Source organism: Eulemur rufifrons, chromosome 10, assembly GCF_041146395.1.
Source record: "Eulemur rufifrons isolate Redbay chromosome 10, OSU_ERuf_1, whole genome shotgun sequence".
Taxonomy (NCBI): domain Eukaryota; kingdom Metazoa; phylum Chordata; class Mammalia; order Primates; family Lemuridae; genus Eulemur; species Eulemur rufifrons.
The window spans coordinates 6,213,277-6,236,398 of record NC_090992.1 but is presented as its reverse complement, the minus strand read 5'-3'; the positions used below and the strand labels follow the sequence as shown (position 1 = coordinate 6,236,398).

General features: G+C 53.1%; 3 protein-coding genes across 6 annotated transcripts; 2 read left to right on the top strand and 1 right to left on the bottom strand.

Annotated features, from left to right (window-relative positions):
* The first annotated feature begins 1,362 nt into the window (after positions 1 to 1,362).
* On the top strand, positions 1,363 to 6,216 carry STING1 (stimulator of interferon response cGAMP interactor 1). 3 transcript variants are annotated; one of them, XM_069484098.1, is made up of 8 exons: positions 1,363 to 1,430; positions 1,749 to 1,842; positions 2,273 to 2,496; positions 2,627 to 2,810; positions 3,061 to 3,169; positions 4,275 to 4,513; positions 5,251 to 5,437; positions 5,998 to 6,216. In XM_069484098.1, exons 3-8 carry the CDS (start codon positions 2,273 to 2,275, stop codon positions 6,180 to 6,182), a joined length of 1,128 nt encoding a protein of 375 aa, XP_069340199.1. In that variant the 5' UTR covers positions 1,363 to 1,430; positions 1,749 to 1,842; the 3' UTR covers positions 6,183 to 6,216. The 3 variants fall into 3 exon arrangements, with proteins under 3 accessions (XP_069340199.1, XP_069340200.1, XP_069340198.1); XM_069484099.1 differs by having other exon boundaries at positions 1,363 to 1,496; positions 5,989 to 6,216; XM_069484097.1 differs by lacking the exon at positions 1,363 to 1,430 and having other exon boundaries at positions 1,691 to 1,842.
* A 3,344-nt stretch (positions 6,217 to 9,560) lies between these two features.
* Positions 9,561 to 13,930, bottom strand: SMIM33 (small integral membrane protein 33). The gene is given in 5 exon segments (XM_069484461.1): positions 9,561 to 9,814; positions 9,817 to 9,840; positions 9,843 to 9,944; positions 10,722 to 10,801; positions 13,830 to 13,930. Coding segments are annotated over 5 exon segments (561 nt in total).
* Positions 13,931 to 14,221: 291 nt separating this feature from the next.
* ECSCR (endothelial cell surface expressed chemotaxis and apoptosis regulator) lies at positions 14,222 to 22,310 on the top strand. 2 transcript variants are annotated; one of them, XM_069484094.1, is made up of 10 exons: positions 14,222 to 14,310; positions 17,614 to 17,658; positions 17,957 to 18,007; positions 18,693 to 18,830; positions 19,223 to 19,303; positions 19,965 to 20,078; positions 20,440 to 20,538; positions 20,753 to 20,789; positions 21,956 to 22,052; positions 22,233 to 22,310. In XM_069484094.1, exons 1-10 carry the CDS (start codon positions 14,250 to 14,252, stop codon positions 22,239 to 22,241), a joined length of 732 nt encoding a protein of 243 aa, XP_069340195.1. In that variant the 5' UTR covers positions 14,222 to 14,249; the 3' UTR covers positions 22,242 to 22,310. The 2 variants fall into 2 exon arrangements, with proteins under 2 accessions (XP_069340195.1, XP_069340196.1); XM_069484095.1 differs by lacking the exon at positions 19,223 to 19,303.
* Positions 22,311 to 23,122: the final 812 nt, after the last annotated feature.

The following is a 23,122-nucleotide window of genomic DNA, read 5'->3' as shown; positions in this document are numbered from 1 at the left end:
ACTCAGGGAAATGGGCGCAGAGCAGCCGGCTGGGCAGAGGAGAGATAGACAGGACGGGGGGAGTGGAAGGAGGTCCCAAGACTGCGGCAATGTTGGGATTTTCTCTCTTTACAGCACACCTTAAATATCAGACAAATGATACATGTTCAGCATAGGAAAAAGAAGTCCTAGAAAACATAATGAGCGGTCTGGGGGACAGACACACTTGAAGCTCTGACTCGGGTGGGGCAAAGGCAATATATGTAACCTAAACATTTGTCATTGGTACCCCTTAATATGCTGAAATAAAAAAAAAAAAGAAAGAAAACATAATGAGCAAAAAAGGAAAAGTAGAAGAAAAATCACCCCCATTCCTATGATACAGAGTAATCATGTTAGCATTTTGTCATAAATCCTTCCAGATCTTTATGTGAGCCAATCGTAGGGGAGAGAAAGGTAGGGAACTCCCTCCATTCTTAGGAAATGATTTTCAAAAAACCAGAGGATTTCCAGGAAGCCTCATTGCTCCTGTGAGGCCAGGGGTACCTGTCAATGTGTGTGTCTCCCTGTGCCCGGTCGTGATGTGGGGACGGTCTAGGCAAGGACGCTCGGAGCTGGGAGGGAGTGAACCACCGCTGCTCTGCAGGCGCCACCCTAACCCACTCCCCAGGCCTGCCCCTGTCTCCCAATCCATCCCGCCCCAGGGGAAACTGTAAGCATGAAGGGTGGTCCTGCCACCTTCCACTCCCTCCCATTAAATCCAGGCTCCCTTCTAAACTGGCTTAAACGGCCCCCTTCAGGGAAATGTGGACTTGGGTGTTCCAGTTTCCCTCGGAGCAGCAAGCCGAGTGCATTGTTTGTGGCCCTCACCACATCCGTAGCTAATCACTAACTGCAAGCTGAGCTTTGAGCAGCCCACCGGGTTCCCTGCTCCACCCTCACTCACTCGCTGAGCCTCGGGCCATCCATCTGTAAAGCCAAGATAAAATGACAGCTACCTGGGAGGGTGGCTGGGAGGACTAAGCGAAATGACATATGTAACACTTGGCATAGTGTCTGGAACAAGGTAAGCACCTTATTATTATCATCCATACAACTGCCTTTTTTTTTAAAAGCAGGGGCCCATGATGTTGCCCAGGCTGGTGTCCAACTCCTGGCCTCAAGCCATCCTCCCGAGTACCTGGGATTGCAGGTGCAAGCCACCAAGTCCGGCACAACTGCCTTCTTGACAGGAACCGGTGGCCCGTCTCTGAGAAGCTGCAGGCGTGGCCATTTCCTGTGAAGAGCCAGGCCGTTACAGGAAATAACTCTGCTCATTTTCCCCGCCTCCCTCCTGATGTCACAGTCTTCAGAAAAAGAGGATCTGCTTCTGGAAATCAAAATAAAAAGAATTAGACAGGGAAACAGCGTGTGGTGTGTGTGTTGCCTCTGGCGTGTGGAGTCTTGTCCAGGTGTTGGGTAGAGTGTCTCCGGTCATGGGGGCGTGAGGGGAACCTGGTGTGCAGGGTGTGACTGTGGTGAGTGTGAGTGTTTGGAAACATCCTCGGTTTTGGGGCAGCACGGGGCAACGGGATGGGGCCTTTCTCAGCCTTACCCCCAACCCCAAGATGGGCCTGGCTCTTGGGGGCTTTGAGGGGGGAAGCAGGAAATACCCTCCTTCCCAGTGCACCTCAAGTTGTGGTTTGGAGAGATGGATGGCAGGGCTGGAGTGTTGTGGAGAAAGCAGTTGTTTTTAACTTTGCATTTTCATTTTCATTTTCTGCACTCAGAGAGGCTGCCCTTGGTCGCTGCTGGCCGGTGCACTGGACAGGGCCTTCTCTCGCTGTCATCTTCCAGGAGCAGCCCGTGTCCAGGAGGCAGAAGGTAGGATCAGGGACTGCCGTGCCCCCACTCCCTGAGCTCCAGTTTTGTGCTTTACTAACTAATGTCCTCCCTGGGGCAGATTCTGGGGACTGGGGAGCCCAGATCCCCAAGGGTCCCTGGTTGAGTAGAGCTGCACAAGACCCTTGCAAGTCTGGCTCTGGGATAGTCGCTTCCTTCTTTCTTCGCCACACCTGTGGCCTCACTGGGGTTTGGTGAGGCATGCGTGTGCAGGCTCTGCTCTGTTTTCAGCAAAACTCCTGGACAAGAGCTTTGGGATGATGTATTCCCAGCCTGTCTCCTAGAGCAGCCTCTGGGAATGGTGGGGCCCCAGGGAAAGGGAGAACTGGTGGGAGGTGCCTAGCCAGGGCCTCAGTCTCAGAAGGGCAGGAAAGTGAGGAGAGCGTGGCCATGGATTTCTTGGTGCCCACAGATGCCTCACTCCAGCCTGCATCCGTCTATTCCACGTCCCAGAGGTCGCAGGGCCCAGACGGCAGCCCTCGTCCTCCTGAGTGTCTGCCTGGCAGTCCTTGGGATGCTAGGGCCACCAGAACACACTCTCCTGTGCCTGGTGCTCCACCTGGCCTCCATGCAGCTGGGACTACTCTTGAATGGGGTCTGCCATCTGGCCGAGGAGCTGTGCCACATCCACTCCAGGTGACTCTCTGCAGTACCAGTGGTGACTGGGCACCCAACATGTGTCTGTCCCTTGACAACTAACCCTGCCCCTTCCTGAACTTCTGTGGCTGAGCTGGGCTGGGGGCTGGGGCTTGGCTGTCATCTGCAGGTACCAAGGCAGCTACTGGAAGGCTGTGCGGGCCTGCCTGGGCTGCCCCATCCGCTGCGGGGCCCTGCTGCTGCTGTCCTGTTACGTCTACTTCTCCTTCCCGAATGAGGCTGGCCTGCCCGTCACTTGGGTGCTTGCCCTCCTGGGCCTCTCACAGGCTCTGAACATCCTCCTGGGTCTCCAGGTAAGACACAGAGGGAGCTGGAGGGTCTGGCCAAGTGGAGGCTATGGCTAGTGTGACCTGCTTTGAGCACGCTACTGTGAGTGGTTTAAAGGTTGGAGTCCTTGGAGTATGGCCTATAATGTCCTGGAACAGCAGGTTCAGCAGTGGCAGAGAAGGGAGCAAACTGGCAGCACATTGGGAAATCTTCCTGGAGGAGGAGGGCTCTGGGTGTCCTTCACGGAGACCCCCAGCCCCATCCTGCTGTCCACAGAGCCTGGCCCCAGCTGAGGTCTCTGCAATCTGTGAAAAAAGGAACTTCAACGTGGCCCATGGGCTGGCATGGTCGTACTACATCGGGTACCTGCAGCTTATCCTGCCAGGTGGGCTGTCCTCTATGCTCCCATTTCCAGACCTGTAAGACAGACAATAAGACACACAGCCTCTTGTGTTTCCAGAACTTGCTATACTTTTCAAAGCATTTTCATAGCCTACCAAATCATTTGATTCCCAAAGCATCCTTGTAGGTATAAAGGATGCTATTATTATGCCTCATTTATAGTAAGAAATATGGGGCTTAGAGCCACTAAGTGACTGCCCAAGGTCACCTGTGAATTCTTTCTCTTTCCTTTTCTTTTTTTTTTTTTGATGGGGAGGGACAGGGTCTTTCTCTGTTGCCCAGGCTGGAGTGCAGTGGTATAATCATAGCTTACTGCAGCCTCGAACTTTTGGGCTCAAGCCATTCTCTCACCTCAGCCTCCTGAGTAGCTGGGACTACAGGCACAAGCCATCATGCCCAGCTAATTTTTTAAATTTTTTTGTAGGGACAAGGGTCTCACTATGTTGCCCAGGTTGGTCTCCAACCCCTGGCCTCAAGCACTCCTCCCACCTCAGCTTCCCAAAGCTCCCAGCCATCATTCCTATTTTACAGATTTTAAAAGTGCAGTTCTGAGAGATCAAGTAACTTGTCCTATGTCACATGACTTAGGGAGAGGCGGAGAAAGGATCTGAGTCTGGTCCAGATCCTGGACCCTGACCACCGCACTGTGGAGCCCACGCATCTCATTCCTCTGACTTGCAGGCTAAAGCTGTGGCTCCTCTTCCACATCTCATTGCTACCTCGCATTGACACAAGGGGTTCTGCTAGAAGATAGTTCTGGAGGCCTGGTTCTGTGCACCTGGGAATGCTGGGAATGTCACCTCCCGGGGCTCAGCCTATCCCTCAGACCCCTGAAAGCTGTGGTGGGAAGGGGTGGGGCTGACACAGAAATCTGGGAAAAGAAGTGTGGGGAAGGGTGGTGGGGCAGAAGGAGTGGCCGGGAGGGTTCCTGGATGCTCTGCCCTCCTGGCCTTCTATACAATGACAGTGGACTGAACCCTCCATTCTTCTGCACCCACACACTGAGGGGCCAATGACCTGGGTCTCGGTCCTGAATCGGGTAAGAAATAGGGTTAGTGGGAATGACTTCATGGGCTTCCCCACTCCAGGGCTCCAGTCCCGGATCAGAACTTACAATCAGCTCCACAACAACATGCTACGAGGCACAGGGAGCCGGCGGCTGTACATCCTCTTCCCACTGGATTGTGGGGTGCCCGATGACCTGAGTGTGGCCGACCCCAACATTCGCTTCCTTCATATGCTGCCCCAGCAAATCACTGACCGTGCCGGCATCAAGGGCCGGATTTACACCAACAGCGTCTATGAGCTTCTGGAGAACGGGAAACCGGTGAGTATGCAAGGAGGCAGGGGCCACTGGGGACGGGTCAGGCCCCTGAGGACCCTGGGCCCTGGCCAAGCGCTGATGAAAATTCACCACCCTTCTCTGAACCTGTTTCCCCAGTTGGTCCCTGGGCTGGACAAGATTCAGCTCTGAATGACAGTGATAAGTAACATTTATTGAGCACTTACTGCATGCCAGATGCTATTCTGGGTGCATCATCTGACCACCTCATTGAATCCTCACCACCACCCTGTGGGTGGGACTGTTATGATCCCTACTTTATAGAGGAGGAAACTGAGGCTCAGAAACATGGGGGAAATGGATGATTTCAACTTGAGTATGCCATACTCTCAACCACAAAGCTGCCCTGGATGAAAGCTATGAGAATATCTGAGGGATTTCATGTGGGTGCAGGGGAACCCAGGCTAGAGTTGAACCCCAAAGGCCAGCCCCCAGACTCAATTTCCAGCCGGAGTAGTTGACAGCCTGGTTCTGTGAGCCTTGCCTGGGGATCTTAGGATGAGTATCTGTGAAGGACAAATTTAGCCCAGCCCTGACCCTGATTTCAGAGTGAGGTGTCAGAGGCAAAGGTGGACCAGACAGCAGAGACCCCATCGGGATGGCTACCTCCCAGGACTCCATCTTTGCAGACCGAGGGAATGGGGCCTCAGCCCAGGGCACTGGGGTCCAGACTCTGTCTGCCTGGCCCATGACTTAGTCTGGTCTTCTCTCACCTCTTCCAGGCAGGCATCTGTGTGTTGGAGTATGCCACCCCCTTGCAGACCTTGTTCGCCATGTCACAGGACGGTCGAGCTGGCTTTAGCCGGGAGGATCGGCTTGAGCAGGCCAAACTCTTCTGCCGGACACTTGAGGACATCCTGGCAGATGTCCCGGGGTCTGAGAACAATTGCCGCCTCATTGTCTACCAGGGTGAGGGGTTGACAGGCTGGAGGGTGGGAGTCAGGGGTCCTGGGAGGGTCAGAAAGAGACAAGGCAGCACCATGCCCTGGCATTTAAGCCCTGCCCCTTCCTCCCCTAGGAAAGGTCCCTCTCCTACCCCCAGACACTAGATTGCTTTCTGAGGCCTTTGGCTGTAGGGCGTGGGTGGAGCCTGAAGAAGTGGGTCCTAGGGGCCCCTCCATTTAGGGATGCCAGAGGAAGCAGAAGAGTCCCAGGCCAGTGTGTGCCAGGCACCAGAGACCAGGGCTGCAGCCTCAGCCCTGCCACTTCCTCGCTGTGTGACCTTGGGCAGATCTCTGCCCTACTCGGAGCATCATCTCTAAGTGAGAGGGTGGAATTCCATTATCTCTAAAACCACTTCTAGCTTGAGGAGTCCATGAAACTCTAGCCCCAGTGGCTGGGGGCTGTGTAGGAAGAGGGGTAGGAAGGGTTAGCGGATCTTGCCAGCAAGTCCTCCGGGTGTGTTCAGAGTGGAAATGTCTCAGGTCCTCACCCCGCTCTCCTCTACTTCCCTGTCCCACACCCTGCAGAGGGAAGCGGCTTCTCGCTGTCACAGGAGATTCTCCAGCACTTGCGGCAGGAGGAAAAGGAGGAGGTTGCTGTGGGCACCTTGGGGACCTCAGTGGTGCCCAGTTCCTCCATGCTGTCCCAAGACCCTGAGCTCCTCATCAGTGGTATGGAACAGCCTCTCCCTCTCCGCACGGATATCTTCTGAGGCCCAGGTCACCTTGCCTGAGCCTCCAGTCACCTTCAAGACTCTGGACTGGGGGCTTTATCCAGCCGCTGGGTGCCCGGCAGAGCTGTCTCCTCCCACTGGGGATTTTGCCCCTCAGGCAAGTCGTTTCACCTCTCTGAGCCTCAGTGTCCTCAGTCTGTGAGCCGAGATGATGATCATTGCGCTACCTGCCTCGCAGGGTTGCTATGAGGACTGTGAGCGCGTGGGAGTTTTTCATACTCTAAGCATCTGGTAACCTGGGGATGTGCCAGGTGTCTTCCACGGAGACCTCCAGACCTACTCTCCACCCTCCTCCACCTCCTCTGCCCTGGGACACTCACCCAGGATGGCATCAACAGGCTCCCCTGCCCTCCGGCCTCTGTTCAGGGGGGTGAATGGGGAGCCCCTTCAGGGGGACGGGGGAAGGAGGAGGTGAGGTGGGGTAGTCATTCCCCTGGGTCGCCTCCCTGCAGTATCAAGGATGCTGTGGCTCTCCTGCCCGGCAACCTCTCAGCAACCCTGTCTGTCTCCAGGTTTCTGGAATTGCTTCCTCCCCGTGCCCTTTCAAACCTAGTGGTGTATTGGTTCCCCACTGGGCTACTCACTGTCACTTGTGGTTTCCTTATCCCCGGCCCTTGCTCAATAGTCCCTTTTAAATACACTCCTCACATTACCCAATTTGAGTGTGTCATTTTTTTCCTGCCAGACTCTGATATAAGGGATTGATTTTTCATCTGCAATGTCCAAATCTGCTTACATGTACATGTTTTCTCGTACCCCTCCTCATCCTAGAAGAGGGCAGTGGCGTGGTGGGTGTCATTTCAGTGGGGACAGAGTCCACCAGTTGGGCTGAAGGTATAAAGTTGGGCAGCACCCCCACCCACCTGCCCTTTTAGTGCCCTTGTCCCAGTGGGAGGCGTGGGGAGCAGGGGCCAGCGGCTGGCCTGGGCCAGCACACAGATGCTCTGAGAGCTCACAGCTGCGTCCTGGGCAAGGGGCCACTCAAAAGAGCAGGGGCCACTGAATAAATATCCCCAGATGAGAGAGCCTGCAAAGGGATAAGGGGGGAAAAGTCTGTATGAGAAGATGGGACACACCTGGGGGGCCCTGGATGACACAGCCAGCCACCATGCCGTACCTTACGCCTTCACTGCTAGAACCGAGCCGCTGCAACGACACTGCGCAGACACAACTGCCCCCACCTGGGAGGGACGGCAGCCCATCCCTGCTAGCTCCATCTGTTCTACCAGGTGGGGCTTGTTCCCTCCCTCCCGCCTTTGTTGGGCTTTTTTAAATCACAAATGCTCAGTATGCATTTCTGAGTACAGCATCCCTGTGGAGAAATGCTCCACACACAGACACACATTTGCCAGAAGGAGCTGGCTGCCCCTAAGGATGACAGAGCCACGGGTGTCAAGGGGGAGCAGTGTCCTCTCTCCCCAGCTGCCCTAGCTGTTCTGCCCCCAAGGCCTGAGGATCCTCCGACATCACACCAGTGACTCCTACACTAGAAACCAGCCCAGAATCAAGGGCCTTTCCAACACGACCTTCACCCTCCCATCCAGCCCCAGGGTGGTGCTCAGGCTACGGAGCCTGACGGCCCCAGGTTCAAATCCTGACTCCACCACTTAGTACCTTTGTCTGCCTGGGTATCCTGATAAACCTCAGTTTCCCAAAGTGTAAAATGGGGATAACAGCGGCCCCTCCTCCCAAGCCTATTGTGAGGAGTGAGTGGTATAATATCTGTAGGTCCACAGATAAGCCCAGTGCCCAGCACACAGCTGACCCCCAAGATGGAACAACTATTAACACGATAGCTCTGTCTCACCAGTCCCAGGAGGCAAGCCTTTCCTCTGCACACTGCAATCCCCACCTCTGTTCCTTTCCATATTCTATTATTTCCCAGCCTCCCTGACTATGCTGGGGTCTCACTGAGGCCAGGACCCAGGGTTCACTTGTCTTCAGGACTTCCCCAGAGTAAAACACCAGAAGTCCTTCCATAAAAATCTGTCTGAGTTGGGCACGGTGGCACATGCCTGTAATCCTAGCACTTTGGGAGGCCAAAGCGGGAGGATCATTTGAGGCCAGGAGTTTGGAACAGCCTGAGCAACAGCGAGACCCTGTCTCTACAAAAATACAAAAATTAGCCAGGTGTGGTGGAACGTACCTGTAATGCCAGCTACTCAGGAGGCTGAGGCAGGAGGATCACTTGAGCCCAGGAATTTGAGGTTGCTGTGAGCTATGATGACACCACTGCACTCTAGCCAGGGTAACAGAACAAGTCCCTGTCTCAAAAAAAAAAAAAAAGAATAAAAAGAAAAAAAAAACACCATAAATGTCTGTCTGCATGTTCTTGACGGCCCACGAGTGAGGTTCAGAGGTGCCAAGGAAACAGGAACCTTTCCAGAGAGGCCCTGGGAGGCCCAGCTTTGTCTTTCTGGTCCCTGGCTGCACCTTCCTGCCCCCACTACTGACTAGCCCCATGCTCCTCCCCCCGTGAGGAGTGGTCCCCGCCCCACTCCTTCCTTCCCCAAACAAGTTCCATGGAGCTCCTTTTCCTTTCCTGTTTTCCCACAGTTGGAAAGTTCTGGATGTGGGAAATGTTTTATGGTAAATTCTAGGCTTGTACCAACAGGCTTATGCACACACAAAGTGGGAGGTAGTGAAAGGCCCCCAAACTACTCCCATCGCATCTGGGAAGGCAAGACAGAGTCAGCGGGAAGCATTCAAAGGCAATCTTTGAACTATAAATTGTACTTGGGGCTTACAAGGGCTTTGGAGGTTGACAACAGGGCCTGGACCCTGGTAGCCAAATGGTTGCCCCGCAGTAGGTGAAGGGTAACAGATACTCCTTCCTTCCCTGAGTCCTCATGAGTCTCAGAGAAGGCAGCCCCTGGGTTCCTTGCCTTGACTCTCCCTGGCTGGCCTTCAGAGGACCTGGGGGTCATGAAGGCGAGGCCTCTCGGCGGGGCCTCTGATGTTCCCGCTTGCGGGTGGCGTAGGAGTGGAATCTCCCAAGCTGGATTCACTTTACACAGAAAGGGAAGGAGATTAGAGGTGCCAGGAGGGAGCGGGGACTTGGAGAAGGAGGTTCAGGGGTCTGGTGGCTCCTGAAGAAGAGGTAGTGACTTTGGAAGGGTGGCCTTGGGCACTGGGAATGCCCACAGCAGCACATTTCTGGGCAAGGCCGTCAAGGTTCTTTTATTTCTCCTGTCCACGGTGGGGCTTTCTCTGTAAATATCCTGAGAGGGCAACTCCAGCTGAGTCCAATGTGCCCTCCGAAGCTCTCATGCCCAGGGTGCAATTTGCTTTTGCTCTAATTCTTTGTCCAGTTTCTTGTTCTGAGCCGTGTCAGGCTACCTTTCCAAATTCTCCCTCTTACAGGTAAGTGACTTCATTGATGCTGGGCCTGGGCCCATCTGATGCAGGGCAGGAGCCAGAGACAAGAGGTCCCCAGTGGTCTTCTTCATGCCCATCTTGGGGGCCCAGCCCCTGCCAGTGGATGAGGCAGACGCTGCCCTCTGGCTTCAGGGCCCCTGGCTCTGCAGGAAGAGTGACACGGCCCTGGTGCAGCCTTGGTCCAGAGCGGACTGCCACCACGCAGACTGCCAGCAGGACAAAAACAGTGACAGGACAGTGAGCAGGGGAAGCCCATCCCTAGAGGGGGTTCCCAAGCCCCACCCAGTGCCTCCGGGAGCTGCCTCTGGGGCTCCTGCCCTGAACAGCTGTTCACAGCTGGAGAAGGCCAGGTGTGGGACCAGCCTGGGAGGGGAGTGGCAGAGAGAAAAAGTGACATGGATGCACACACACAGAAAAAGACCAAAATAGAGAAAGACGGACACCCAAAGGAAACTGAGGGAGAGACAGAGACAGAGTCAAGACATGGAGAGAGAGAGGGACAGGGAAAGGCAGAGAAACACAGAGGTAGACCACATACAGCAACTGAGAGAATGAAGGAAAAAGACAAAGGGGGATACAGAGAGAAAGATCGAAAGATGAAAAAGGAAAGAAAAAGACAGATAAAGACAGACAGAAATATAGAGACAGAGACAGAGATAGGGAGACAGAGTCATTCAGAAAGGGACAGTGGGGGAAGGTTCGTTACAGTCGGGCCTATAGAGTTTGGCCTCTGAAGTCCCCTCCCACTGTCTCCCCTTCCCAGGTCTCTAGCAAAATTCCTAAAAAGATACTGTGTCCTGAGTCAGGAATCTTAGCACGCTATGGGCTACTGTCCCACATCCTAGGCAGTGGGCAGTGAGCAGCTGCTTCTTAAAGTGCCAGAAAAAGGGAGTCATTGGCTAGCATCTTAATCACCCTTACTCCTGACTCACGACTCACGTGGCAGGCAGAAAGGTGGCACCCTGGGGCGGGGGAGAGGAAGATGAGACATGAATCCCCAGGCAGGGGGTTTGCCTCACTCTATGACTACACCCTCCCGAGTGTCAGAGTCAGGTTCAGGGGGCTTGGAGGAAAGGGAGTGCTCAGTGTGGACTCCTGGCTCTGTCCAGGACGGATCGAGGGGACCCTGTGCCAACCTACCTTTGTCAGGGCCCACGGGTTCTTCTACCAAAAGCTGGGGGTCATGGTCCCTACTCTGTCTGTCTCCAGCCTGCCAGGTGCTGGGAGAAGGTGGGGGGATTGCTGTGAAGGTAGCAAACCTCAAAACTGTAAACCCCAGGGTTGGTGAGGTCACCACAGGCTCAAGAAACTTTTTCTCCCTAGCTTCCCCTCCTCCCAGACGGACTGTCCTGGAGCCCCTCCCTTTAACCCTGTGCCTTCAGCCTGGCCCTCCCTGTGGGTAGGCAAGGACATGCTGGAGCCCAGGAAAGCCTACCCGGGACAAACCCATTTCCTTCAGTCCCTCAGTCTCACTGCTGACCGACCGTCCATCCCCCACACTGTCCCTTTGCTTGTGGGAAGCCCAATACCCACCCCCATCTTGTGGGTATGAGGTCTTTGGGGGCCGCGGCCACAGAGCTCCCAAGGCAGGGGTGAGGAAGCAGCGCCAGCTGCACAGAGGAGAAAAGGAAGCTCAGGCAGGGGAAAGGCCCTGTGGGAGTCAGGCTGCTCTGGCAGGAAGGGGTGAGCCAACAGTCTACCTGGTGTGCTGTCCGCGACAGCGAGACAGTGCACTGCTTCCTTGGGACTGGCAGCCAGCCAGGTAAAGGAGGGCTTGGCCCCCACTCAGAGCTGCCACGTCTGTGGGGCTCCCAGGGCACACACCCTGTGCACACACCCGCACCGCTGCTTCCTGCATTGTGCTTCCTTCCGGGAACATCTTGGCTTAGCTCTGGTGGCACCTTAGTCTTCGTGCTTGGCACCTCCTTTCATACCCCCTGTCCGCTTCAGGAGCCTAGGTCTGCCTGCCCAGCCCGCCTCCACCAGATCCCAGAAGCCAGGCCAGCCCCCCACCAAGACATGTTGACTCCCCACCTCAACCAATTTCCTGCAGTTACCGTCCTTTGATCTTTTCTTTTTAAATACAATATCTCAAACACACTGGAAACTGTAGATTATAATATACTCTATTTTATATATATATACATATATATATATAAAATAAATCTCTATGGTCCGGCCACTAGCTCTGTCTTCTTTTAATAGTTTGCTACATGAGCACACCTACCCCCCCAGATCTCAGTTTCTAAATACCGCTGGCTACTAAAAGGAATGAAGTCTTCTTAGAGAAATAGCTGATTCCAGGGCTGAGGCCAGCAAAGCACACGATGAACCTGAAACATCTCATTATGCCGGAAAGTGAGGAAGTGCTTAAAAAATGATGGAGACATGTCATAGGGACACAGAAGCCTGCTTAAAGGGGTTCCCAGTGGCTAAAATGGGGACAATGTGAGCCTCAAAATAATATTGTTCTATACTCCACTGAATAAAACAGGAATACATGAGTCCATACACATATAAAAAGTATCTCCCCACAAAAATCCCTATTAATTACAAAAGGGAAAAGTGTCACTTTAGCGTGAAGAAAGCTGGCTGTAGTCAGCTAGCTGGTGGGCCCCAAAAAGATATTTCCCTATCTTAATCCCCAGAACCTGTGAATGTTACCTGATTTGGAAAAAGAGTCTTTACAGACGTAGTTAATGATCTTGTGATGAGGAGATCATCTTAGATTATCCAGGCGGGCCCTAAATTTGAGGACAAGTGTCCTTGTAAGGGACACACAGAAGAGAAGACACAGAGGAGAAGGTGAGGTGAAGATGGAGGCACAGACTGAAGCTCTTCGGCTACAAGCCAAGGAGGAGGCGAAGAACAGAATCTCCCCAGAGCCTTCGGAAGGAGTGTGGCGCCGATGACACCTTGATTTCAACTCCCGGCCTCTAGAGCTGTGAGAGAATAAATTTGTGTTGTTTTAAGCCACCACTTTGTGGTAATTTGTTACAGTAGCCACAGGAAACTAATAACCCTGGCAGACACCACCTTAAGTGAGGGATGAAAGTGAATATCCTCAGTAATGGAACAAATCAAAATCATGCACACTGGGCATGGTGACACTCGCCTGTAGTCCCGGTTACTTGGGAGGCTGAGGCTGGAGGCTCACGTAAGCTCAGAGGTTTGAGGCCAGCTTGGGCAACATAGCAAAACTCTGTCTCAAAACAAACAAAAAAACAAAAAAACCCCAAAACAAAAAACCATGCATCATTTGATAGAGTGCAAAGAGAGGGACATGGCACTGCCTCCATGACATTCCTGCCAAAGATGAATGACCTAAATCTAATTGTGAGGAAACACAGATAAACCCAAAGTGAGGGACAGTCTATAAAATAACTGGACTGTAACATTCAAAAGTGTTAAGGAAAGTCAAGGAAAGACTGAACTACTCCAGATCGAAGGAGACTAAAGAGATACGCAATGAATAATTCTGGACAGGATCCTTTTGCTGTAAAGGACATTGCTGGGACAAGTGTCAAAACTGGAATAGGATCCAAAGATTATACAGTATTAATATATTAATGTCAATTTCCTAATTTTGATGGCTGCATTGTGATTATGTAGAAGAGTGTCCTCATTTGTAGGAAATACACACTACACTATTCAGGGGCATCCTGCCAGCAATTTACTCTCAACTGGTTCAGGGGAAAAAAGTTCTGTGTAACGTACTCCCAACTTCTATAAGTTTGTGACTGCTTCAAACTAAAATATTTATTAAAAATAAAGAAGGAGAAAAGGAGACCAGCCCTATAAATGCTTCTATATGTATGCGCATATTTTCATAGACTGGAAGGCGTATAGACAGGAAGGAAATCCAAAACAATGATATAATTAATATTAAGGAGGTAGGATGGTGTGTAATATTCCTCTGTTCTTAAATCTTTTGCGTTTAGTTCAATAAATATATGCTGGAGACCGGCTCTATGGCAGGCAGTGTGCAAGGTCGTAGGGGTACTAGAAAGTGACAATGCCGGCCTGCAGTGTAAGTGCTGCATGGATGCTGGGGACAGGGTGCTGCCCAGCACAGGGGACACCTAACCCCAATGGGGGGCAGAGGGAAGGAAGCTTGGAATGAGGCCCACTCCTTTTTCCCACTAAGAATCACAATAATGTTTGTAGGGCCTCCCTAGAGATGCCGGGAGCCCCATCTGCACTGGGAGCCCCGAGGAGGGAGAGGAATGTGGAGAATTCAGAGTGTACAGGGCATGGGCAGCTGGTGGGCTGAGCTTCAGGAGAAGCAGGTCGGAGGCAGCATGGGGCGGGATGGAGTTAGACTCCAGGAAAGCGCCCAGGTGGTGCATGGTAGAAACTGATGACCCCTCTTTGGAGAGGAGAATGGGGATCGGGCCAGGTCACCATCACTGGTCATCATGCACAGGCCACACAGAGCCCTGGCACGTAGTTGTGGTCACTGCTGCTGCAGCCTCACATCCTCATTTGGGCTGCCGGGCTGAGCAGGGCCCCTGGAGCTAGTCCCAATCTGTTTCCTTCTATTCTTTGACAGGAAGCTCCTGGAGAGCCAGCCCCCACCCCCACCCCGCCCCAGCACTCCCTCTCTCTTTTCCACTATGGACAGAGCCTCCACTGAGCTGCTGCCTGCCCGCCACATACCCAGCTGACATGGGGACCGTAGGAGCCACGCAGCTGTGCTGGGCCATCCTGGGCTTCCTCCTGCTCCGAGGTAAGACGCGCCTGCCACTTTGCTTCAGTGGTTCCTCTCCATGGCTGGCAGTCTTGGATGCCTGGTCCCTGGTCAGTCCTTCCGGACACACATGCTCTCCATCGGGGGCTGTGCACGAAGGAAATTCCAGAGCCTTTCCGTGAAGGGGACCAGTGGGATTGAGGGTGCTATTACCAGGCAGGGGTAGAATAGTGATATGGTTAAACCCTTTTGTGGGCAATTGTCCAGGGTGAACTGGGGCCCCCACAGAGCCTGGCCCCCTGAGTTGTGGGAAGCGCTGTCTTGGTGTGCGACTGAGGCCAGGAAGCTTCTTCTAGGTGTGCGCAGGCCCAAGAAGCCCGTGGCTGTCACGTTGAGCCTCACCGTGTGGTCTGGGGGCAGGGCTAACCATGGTCACTCTACTGACTGTTCTAACATGAATTGTCTGCACCTTGAGCTTTACAGGTGATCTTTTTTCTTCTTTCATATGAGGAGTAAACACCTGGGAATTCCAAATGTTGACTTTAAGCTCAAATCACAGCAAGAGGACTCAGGTTAGACACAGAGAACTATTTACCAAGGAGAATTACCATTCTCACCCAGGCAGCTAGGTGAGATGACCTCCAGAGGAGATTACTCAGAAACAACACCTCTCAGACAGGGCTCTGATGAGTCCTGAAGCAGCTCATCTGGGGTCCTCTAATTAGGGAGCAGTTGCTGGGAATCATGAGAAGTCCAGGACATTCTGACTCACAGGGCAGCAACTTCCCTTCGGTCGCCCCCCCCGCCCCCACCTCAACCTCCACAAATCCTCTGTGCTCAAACAGCAGAGTGCAAGCGTGCTTGGATGGGCAGGGCGGTGGCCCTTTCCTGGAGGTGGGCAAGAGGGCCTGAGAACCAGAACCTTCTGCCTCTCAGACAGGTCAGGCATTTCTCTAAAAGCCCGTGGGCTGGCGGTAAAACTCTAATTGCCCCCATTCCCCCTCCCTCCCAGGACAGAGTCTGTGGGGCTGGGGCTGGGGGACTAGGCTGCTGTGGAAACGGCAGGGGAGGCCGGTGAGGTGGCATTTGCACAGGCCTAGACTGCTCCCAGCTTGCCTACCCACTGTCCTCTCCCAGGCAAGTGCCAGGGCTCTCCAGTGCCTGTATAAACGCTTCCTCAGCCACTGTCCCTCCCTGGGTCTCCTAACCTCTTGGCCTGACGGCGCAGAGCGTCTAGTGCCTCCTCCACTTTGGTGGACTGAGGATCCTTCCGAGCACGTTCAGGCCCACGCAGGGGCTCGACCGCGGGTACACAGAGCCAGGGCGGACGTGAGACTTGGAGGATTTGAGAGAAGGGGGCAAAAATCAAAGTGTCTAGCATATGTTGAGCAGGGACAGATTTATCTGTCAGGCACTGTGTTAAGTGCTTTATATGCATTTTCTTTTCCTCACAACTTGTGAGGTACTGATATCACTTGCATTTTAAAGTAGAAAAAACTGAGGCCCAGGTCAGACAGTCAGTGACAGAGCTAGGACTTGAACTCAAGCCTGTCAGACTCTCAAATCCATGATTTTAACTACTAAACTAGGCTCTTGAGGAAACTGGGGGTGGGGTAGAGATAGACTGGAAGGGAATAAAGCAGGTAGGGACTAGGGAGGGGAGACCAGGAAATCAGAAACTGCTGTGGCCAGAGTGCTCTGGGCATCTGGTCAGAGGCCCCCGGCCTGCGGCACAGATGCTCCCTAAATCCCTCCCCTGCTCACAGAGGAATCTTTGTTGGTGACAAGGGGAGGAGCAAGAGTCAAAGAGAGAGCAGGCAACTGGGACTTGAAGCTTGTGACTTTGGAACTCCTCCCAAGCCACTAAATAGTTTTCTTTCTACATAAATGCAGGAGGATGGTGCATTGGGCCTTCCCACCAAAAACTAAGTTATACCCTTATAGCATTTAGATGATACATTAGATAAGCTCGATCAATAACCAATAGATGTTTTCAGGACATGCCCTGGATTCAAAGGACTCTCCCAGGGTGATCCCCAGCTAGAAAGGGTTCTTTAGACTGAGCTTCCTACAAGTTTTAACTCCCTTCTTAACCCCCCACCCAACAAGGGAATGGGGCTCTCAGAAATGGTAACCTTGAAAAGCATGGCCCAGGGTTTGGTCAAGGTTGGCCTTGGAAACAATTAATTCTACACTAATCCAAGTGATAGCCCCATGGAGGAAGGCAGTGGCTTAAGGAAAATAAACAGACCAGCAGGCTGCCACAGGCTGGGGCGGGCCCCTGGCACCTAGCGGCCTCTGTCCATCCAGGCCTGGGCTTGGTGCTTCCCTGATGATGAGAGGCCAAGGGAGCAGGAGGGCCGGGCCGGGGGCTGCAGTCCCAGCCGGAGCAGAGGGACGGGAACCCAGATGGGTGGCTCCATTTCCCCACGTTGTTTTCCTTTCACATTGTTCACAGGTTTCAAGAATGATTTCACTGTGGAAAATGAGCAAACACAACCTGACCTTTCAGGTCCCACACACACAGCGGGACACACACGGAGGCACATAAGTGCGCGCGCATGCGCGTGCACACCCACGCCCACACACGCACACACACACATCTGCATAGAGCCCCACAGACACACACGTACATACAAAGAAGCTAACGAAGCCTCTGACTAGGGACTCCTGGTAACTGACTCCTCTCCGGGTTTGGCCAATAACAACCGTTTCCTAAAGTAACCTCTGCCTGTAACGGGTTCCTCGTTCTAGAGCTTCCCTGCCTCCTACGTATGCCTCAGAACTGGCTTCCTGTGCAGGCTCCTACCTCCAGCGGGATGGGGGGCAGAGCGATAGCCCAGATACAAGCCCTAATTCCTGCCCCGTCTCATTCACCTTCTCATCTTCCCATCCCCTTCCCTTGGGGCGTCTCCAGGATGACAGTCTTCCCAGGGGAAATGAATGGTCCCGCGGCAGCTTAGGGTAAACATTAGCCTAGAGACCTGGAGTCCCAGGTCCTTGTCTAAATGCAACCAGTCCTCTGTCCTTGGACATGTTGCTATTTAAAATAACCTTCTCCTGACCTTGTGTCAGGTTGGTATAATGCCCATGTCGGATTGAAGAGACAGGAAAAGACTCTGGGACTCTGAACCATGAGGTGGTGGTGATGGTGCTATCGAGCCACGGTCTCAGAGGAAGCCAGCACTGTGCACTAGAGCCCACCTCCTTTAGCCCTCTGCCGAGCATGTCTGCCTTCCCACATGGGAGGCTCAGAAAGCCAAAGGCCAGGCTTCCTCTGTGGGTTCTGTGCTGGGCGGGAGACTTACCACGCTAGTCTATGTGTTTTGCTTTCTCTTGCAGGCCACAACTCACAGCCCACAACAACCCAGACCTCTAGCTCTCAGGGTAAGAGCAAACACACAGGGTCTACCCCAGCATGTAGGCCTGGGAGCTTAGGAAGGGTGAGAGGAGCTCTATGTCAGTTTAGCACTAAGCTCAGGTGATTGGGGTTGGGGCCAGAGCTCTCAGGAGCTCATCCAAGGCTGAGCTCATCCAGGGACTTTTTTCAGCCTGGCCCAGTCTAACATGTCTTGAAAGAGATGAATGGTTGAGGGTGGGAAGTCGGGTAGGGAGACAGACTCACCAGATATAGGGACAAAGAGGGGGAACAGCATCAACCTCAACCTCTTATGATCTGTTGCAGGAGCCTTCAGCAGTCTACGCCTGACCACAGAGCCAACTTCTCGAAATACAGGTAAGTGTGGTTGCCGAGGAGCTGGTCTCCTCTCTCCTGCCCCACACCCAGTCATTCAGACCTGCTTGAAGCCCAAGGGTTCTTGGATGGGCGAGGGAGTGTGATGTCACCAACCTGCCCCGCCTCCAATCCCTATCTGCCTCTGTCCTTACAGGACACATCCCTTCCTCAGAGCCTAACAGCCCACACCCTCTGCCCAGCACCGGTACCCCAGGTCCTGTGCCATTCAGACTACAAATGCCATCTAGGGAGGGCCCAGTGAGGAGCTAGACAGTTTGTGCTCTAAAGGACAATATAAACTAGTAGGGGAACAGATAAGGGAACAGAACCTCACAGTGACAATTACAAAGCAGGGGAGGTGGCCTGTGATGGGCACAAGCAGGTAGTGGGGAGCCCAGAGCAGCGTCAGGCACTTCAGACTTGAGCGGCCAGTCCCAGAGTGAGCGGCCTCTGGAGCTGAAGCCAGAAGGACTTGGGTGTGCAGGCAAAGGCGGAGGGGATGGTGGCAGGGCGTCTCCAGGCAGAGAAGGGCACTGCACAGGTAAAGGCCCAGAGGTGAACGAGAGAATGGCCCCTTCTGGAATTGAAAGCAGTAAAGAAAAGGAAGATTTTGGACTGAAGAGCCCTCCCTGTGCACGTGCTGGCAGAGGCCCTGAGCAGACCCCCATGTGCTTCCTGATTCCAGCTGCTCCAAAGAAGTCCCCACTGGCCACCATGGGAGTGAGCAAACCTGTAACACTGAGCTCAAGCACCGCAGATGGTTACTCCAAGTTCTCGCAGGGCCCAACTCAGGTGCAGCCACAGAAACACACATCAGGACTTGGTGAGTGCCAGGGCAGGCTGGGGGTGGGTGGGGAAGGATTCTGGGTTATGTCCGGGTGGGTTCCTTCTTCCCCTCTTCAGGAGGCCCAGGTGCTGTCCCACAATCAGGATCCACATCAGCAGCACCATGGTTTGGGGAAGAATGAGAGAGGCACGGTGGGGAGTATAGAGAGGGACTTGGGCCTGGTCACAGTGAAGGTAAAAGGAGCCTGGACTTGGGACTGAGGAAGGCATAGTTAGAGAGGAAGACCCCAAAGTGAAGGGAAAGGAGGCAGAAAATGCTGGGAAAGAGCTGGACTCTTCTCAGGGCAGGTTGGCCTTGACCCAGCAGCATGGGAGACGAGCTGGGGAGGGGCGGAGCCGCCATCTTGGCCATGCTGTCTCACGGTGCAGGCACAGGTGCCCCAAGCAGCAGCAGCAGCAGCAGCAGCGGCGGTGGCAGCGCCGGGGGCAGTGGCGGCAGCGCAAGTGGAGGTATGTTCTGTCTGTGTTCACAAGGAAGAGGAGCTGAGGGGAGGTGTCTGTGACCCTTTCTGTCATCTCATCCCTTGGCTCTGGGGTTTTTTACACCCTCAGACTTATTTGGGTGGGAGTATGAGGAAAGATAAGGAAATGGAACAGCAACCAGGCCTGAAGTACAGTGAGTCATGGAGGGAAGAAACTTTTAGCACTTTTAAGGGGGCCAGAAACCTGTGCCCCTTCACTGGCAGTGTGGATGGGCGCCTGAGCATCAGCCTCCTGTACCCTTCTCTCCTCCCACCTCAACCCTTGACAAAACACAGACGGCTCTGCCTTGCCCAGTCTGGCTTCCTATCTCTGCAGCATAAATCCCTTTCCTCTGGGCCCCAAGGGGTGGTGGGAAGAGCACGATGAGGGAAACATCCTGAACCTTCTGGAGTCCTCAGGAACCAGTAACACGAGCAACCAGCAATGCTATTCACATGACTGCACATCACCGCAGTTCTGACCTCCATCCTCGCGGGATCTGGTTGGAGTGGCAGGGAGGAAGTCTTTTTTGTAGGGCGTGAGCTCTCTCTGCGGTCTTTTACCTGGGGGAAGTGGGAGGGAAGCCAGCTGTCTCTAGGTGGCTGTGTGGGTCCTCTTCCCTGATGCACTTAACCCCACTCCATTTTAGACGCGTCTCAAAATGTTACTCCTGATTCAGCCAGCACAAGCCTGAGCGCAAGGGAAGACTTGACCGTCTTGCCCAGCCCCACCTCAGAGACGGTGCTCACTGTGGCTGCATTCGGTGAGAGAGGGAGGAGAGGTGGGGCATGGGAGGGGACCTGACCCCTGGACTTGACCTGGACTCTGGGTCTGGAACCACAAGTTCAAATCTCACCTATTTGTTCTAGGAGGGACTGGCTGATGAGGAAGGCCCTGGTGGGAGGGAGGTTCTTCCAGGTTCTCATCGGGGATGGAGCTGGGCTGTGGAGCCCACCTTGGCCACGGGCAGGAGGCTGAGGGCTCATTTGTTCAGCAGCGAAGTGGAATTCACTTTGCTCCCGGAGCCTGCCTATACAGGACAACTGGGAAGGGAATTCTGAACTCTGGCTGCCCGCTTCGTCCCCTCCTCTGCCTCCTTTCACCTCATCCTTTTCCCTGTTCAGGTGTTATCAGCTTCATTGTCATCCTGGTGGTTGTGGTGATCGTCCTAGTCAGTGTGGTCAGTCTAAGGTTTAAGTGTCGGAAGAGCAAGGAGTCTGAAGGTACCTACCGTGACCCTCAGGGCCCCCGTTTGCTCCTCTGTGCTGAGCACCCAGGGCGAGAGCCCAAGGTGACACCCAGCCTGGAGCTGAGGGAAGGAATGGAACAAGCACCACTCCATGAGTTGGGAGGGTCCCCTTGGGTGGGCTTTGAGGGGAAGGCTGGGCTTCTGAGTTACAGCATGTGACCCCCAATCTGTGCCTTCGGTTTTTACAGATCCCCAGAAACCAGGGAGTTCCGGGCTGTCTGAAAGGTAAGACTGTCAGAAGCCTAAGGGAGGAAACTTCTAGCTGACCCCCTGCTCCCATACTCCAGGAGGGAGCCGACGCGTCCTGCCTCCTACACACACATACCCCACAGCACACACGCATCCCAACACACACCCCACACCACAAACACACGCCCCCCCCACGCACATATACCACACGCACCCCACACCACACATACCCCCCACACCACATACCCAACACACCACACACAAGCCCCACATATACCACACACCCCCCCAACATACACCACACACATACACCACACACACCATACACATACACCCCAACATACACCATACACACACACCACATAGAACACACACACACTCCACACTTTTACCACACCCCCCTGCACCACACATACCCCCCCATACACCATACACACCACACACACACACCACACACACCATACACATACACCCCAACATATACCACACACACACACCATACACATACACCCCAGCATACACCACACACACACACACCACACACACACCACACCACACAATACAATACATACATATCACACACATCACACACACACCACACACCATACCACACACACAATACATACCACACATACACCACACACCACACTCACGCACACTATCCTAACAGCCGCCACTGAGACTGGGGCTAGGAGTGGGCAGATAGAGGCAGACCCGAAAGAAAACATTCAGGTGACAGGAGATGGACTGAAACTCTTCAGCCCCAGGGCTAAGCCTCGATAACTCCTTCATGAAAAGTGTAGGAATTCAGATTCTAATTTAAGAAGCCATTCCCTTTAAGCTTAGGAACCACTTATTGAATACCCGCTATGTGCCAAGCAGAATAATTTATACTTTGTAATATCATCTCAAATTCTTACAGCAGTTCTTCAGGTATATATTACTTCACTTTATACATTAAAAAAACTGAGGCTTAAGAAAGGTTGTAACTTGTTCAGGATCAAACAAGTAGTAAGTAGTTTAACCAAGTAAATTTAAATACAAGTCTTTTGGACCTCAAAGCACACTCTCATTTCATTATGGCCCACCACCAAAATACAGATTTGTCAAACAAAAGTCCAAGGTTCAAGAACCCTACAGTTCCCTGACTTCCCATTGCCCTCCCGTCCTCCTCTCTAACCCAGACTCCTCAACTCCCCCAGCTGCTCCACAGCCAATGGAGAGAAAGACAGCATCACCCTCATCTCCATGAAGAACATCAACATGAATAACAGCAAAGGAGGCCTCTCAGCAGAGAAGGTGCTTTGTTCTGTCTCCTTCCTTACTTCCCCAAACTCACCTTCCCCCTCCTCCTCCTCCTGTCAGTCCTTAGTTCCTTAGCCAGAAAGGAGATACTCTCAAAGACCCAGGCTCTTTTTCCCTCTTCTCCATCCCACCACTCCTAAGTTCACCCTTCCTCATTATGCATTTATTTTTCAGGTTCTTTAAAAGTGACTTTGGGTCCCCATGAGTCCAAGGATGATGCAGCTGCCACTTGACTGTGAGGAGGAAGAAACGGGATTGGTAGAGGCAATGAATCACATATAAATTATTTTATCATTTTGTGTCTGCCCCCAAATCTAAAGGACATTAGCATTCCTCTAGGTCTGGGAGCAAGCTACCAATATAAAAGACTCCTTCCCACATGGACAGCCACTCTAGGAATACAGTCTGCTCCTCCTACTTTCTCGTGGTCCCAGAAAAGAGGAGTTGATAGAGCAAGAGCAAGAAAAATGACAAGGTGGATCAATCCTTTGTACTTTGCATTAAAATTATTTTCTGGCCTGCAGTCTAATTTATTTTTCATCTGTTTTTTTAAAGACAAGGTCTTACTCTGTTGCCTACGCTGGAGTGCAGTGGTGTGGTCATAGTTCGCTGCAGCCTTGAATTCCTGGGCTCAAGCGATGCTCCTGCCTCAGCCTCCGAGTAGGTGGCACTACAGGTGTGAGCCACCAAGCCAGGCTAATTTTTAGAACTTTTTGTAGAGATGGGCTATGTTTCTAAGACTTGTCTTGAACTCCTGGCCTCAGGTGATCCTGCCACCTCGGCCTCCCTAAGTGTTGGGATTACAATCATGAGTCACCATGCCCAGCCCTAATTTCTTTTAAGGTCTGTGCTCATATGCACATTTCTTAACAAAATATTCTAGCAGCTTTGGGGCCAGGCATACATATGAGTGTCTGCCTGTGTGGGCATTTTTCTGAGAAACCTGGGAGGTAGAGGTACTTTTTGTCAGATCTGCCGTGGTTCACCTGGCTTATTAAGTAGGGTTGAGGCAACTGACTAACCACCCAAATAGAAGAGAGAAACAGGGGCTATAAACAGTGACC

Coding starts and splice junctions, on each gene's coding strand:
- STING1 (XM_069484099.1), top strand. CDS start 2,273: ATGCCTCACTCCAGCCTGCATCCGTCTATTCCACGTCCCAGAGGTCGC. Junction 2,497..2,626: donor CTGTGCCACATCCACTCCAG/GTGACTCTCTGC, acceptor TGTCATCTGCAG/GTACCAAGGCAGCTACTGGA. Junction 5,438..5,988: donor CCGCCTCATTGTCTACCAGG/GTGAGGGGTTGA, acceptor TCCCTGTCCCAC/ACCCTGCAGAGGGAAGCGGC.
- ECSCR (XM_069484094.1), top strand. CDS start 14,250: ATGGGGACCGTAGGAGCCACGCAGCTGTGCTGGGCCATCCTGGGCTTC. Junction 18,831..19,222: donor GAAACACACATCAGGACTTG/GTGAGTGCCAGG, acceptor CTCACGGTGCAG/GCACAGGTGCCCCAAGCAGC. Junction 20,539..20,752: donor GAAGAGCAAGGAGTCTGAAG/GTACCTACCGTG, acceptor CGGTTTTTACAG/ATCCCCAGAAACCAGGGAGT.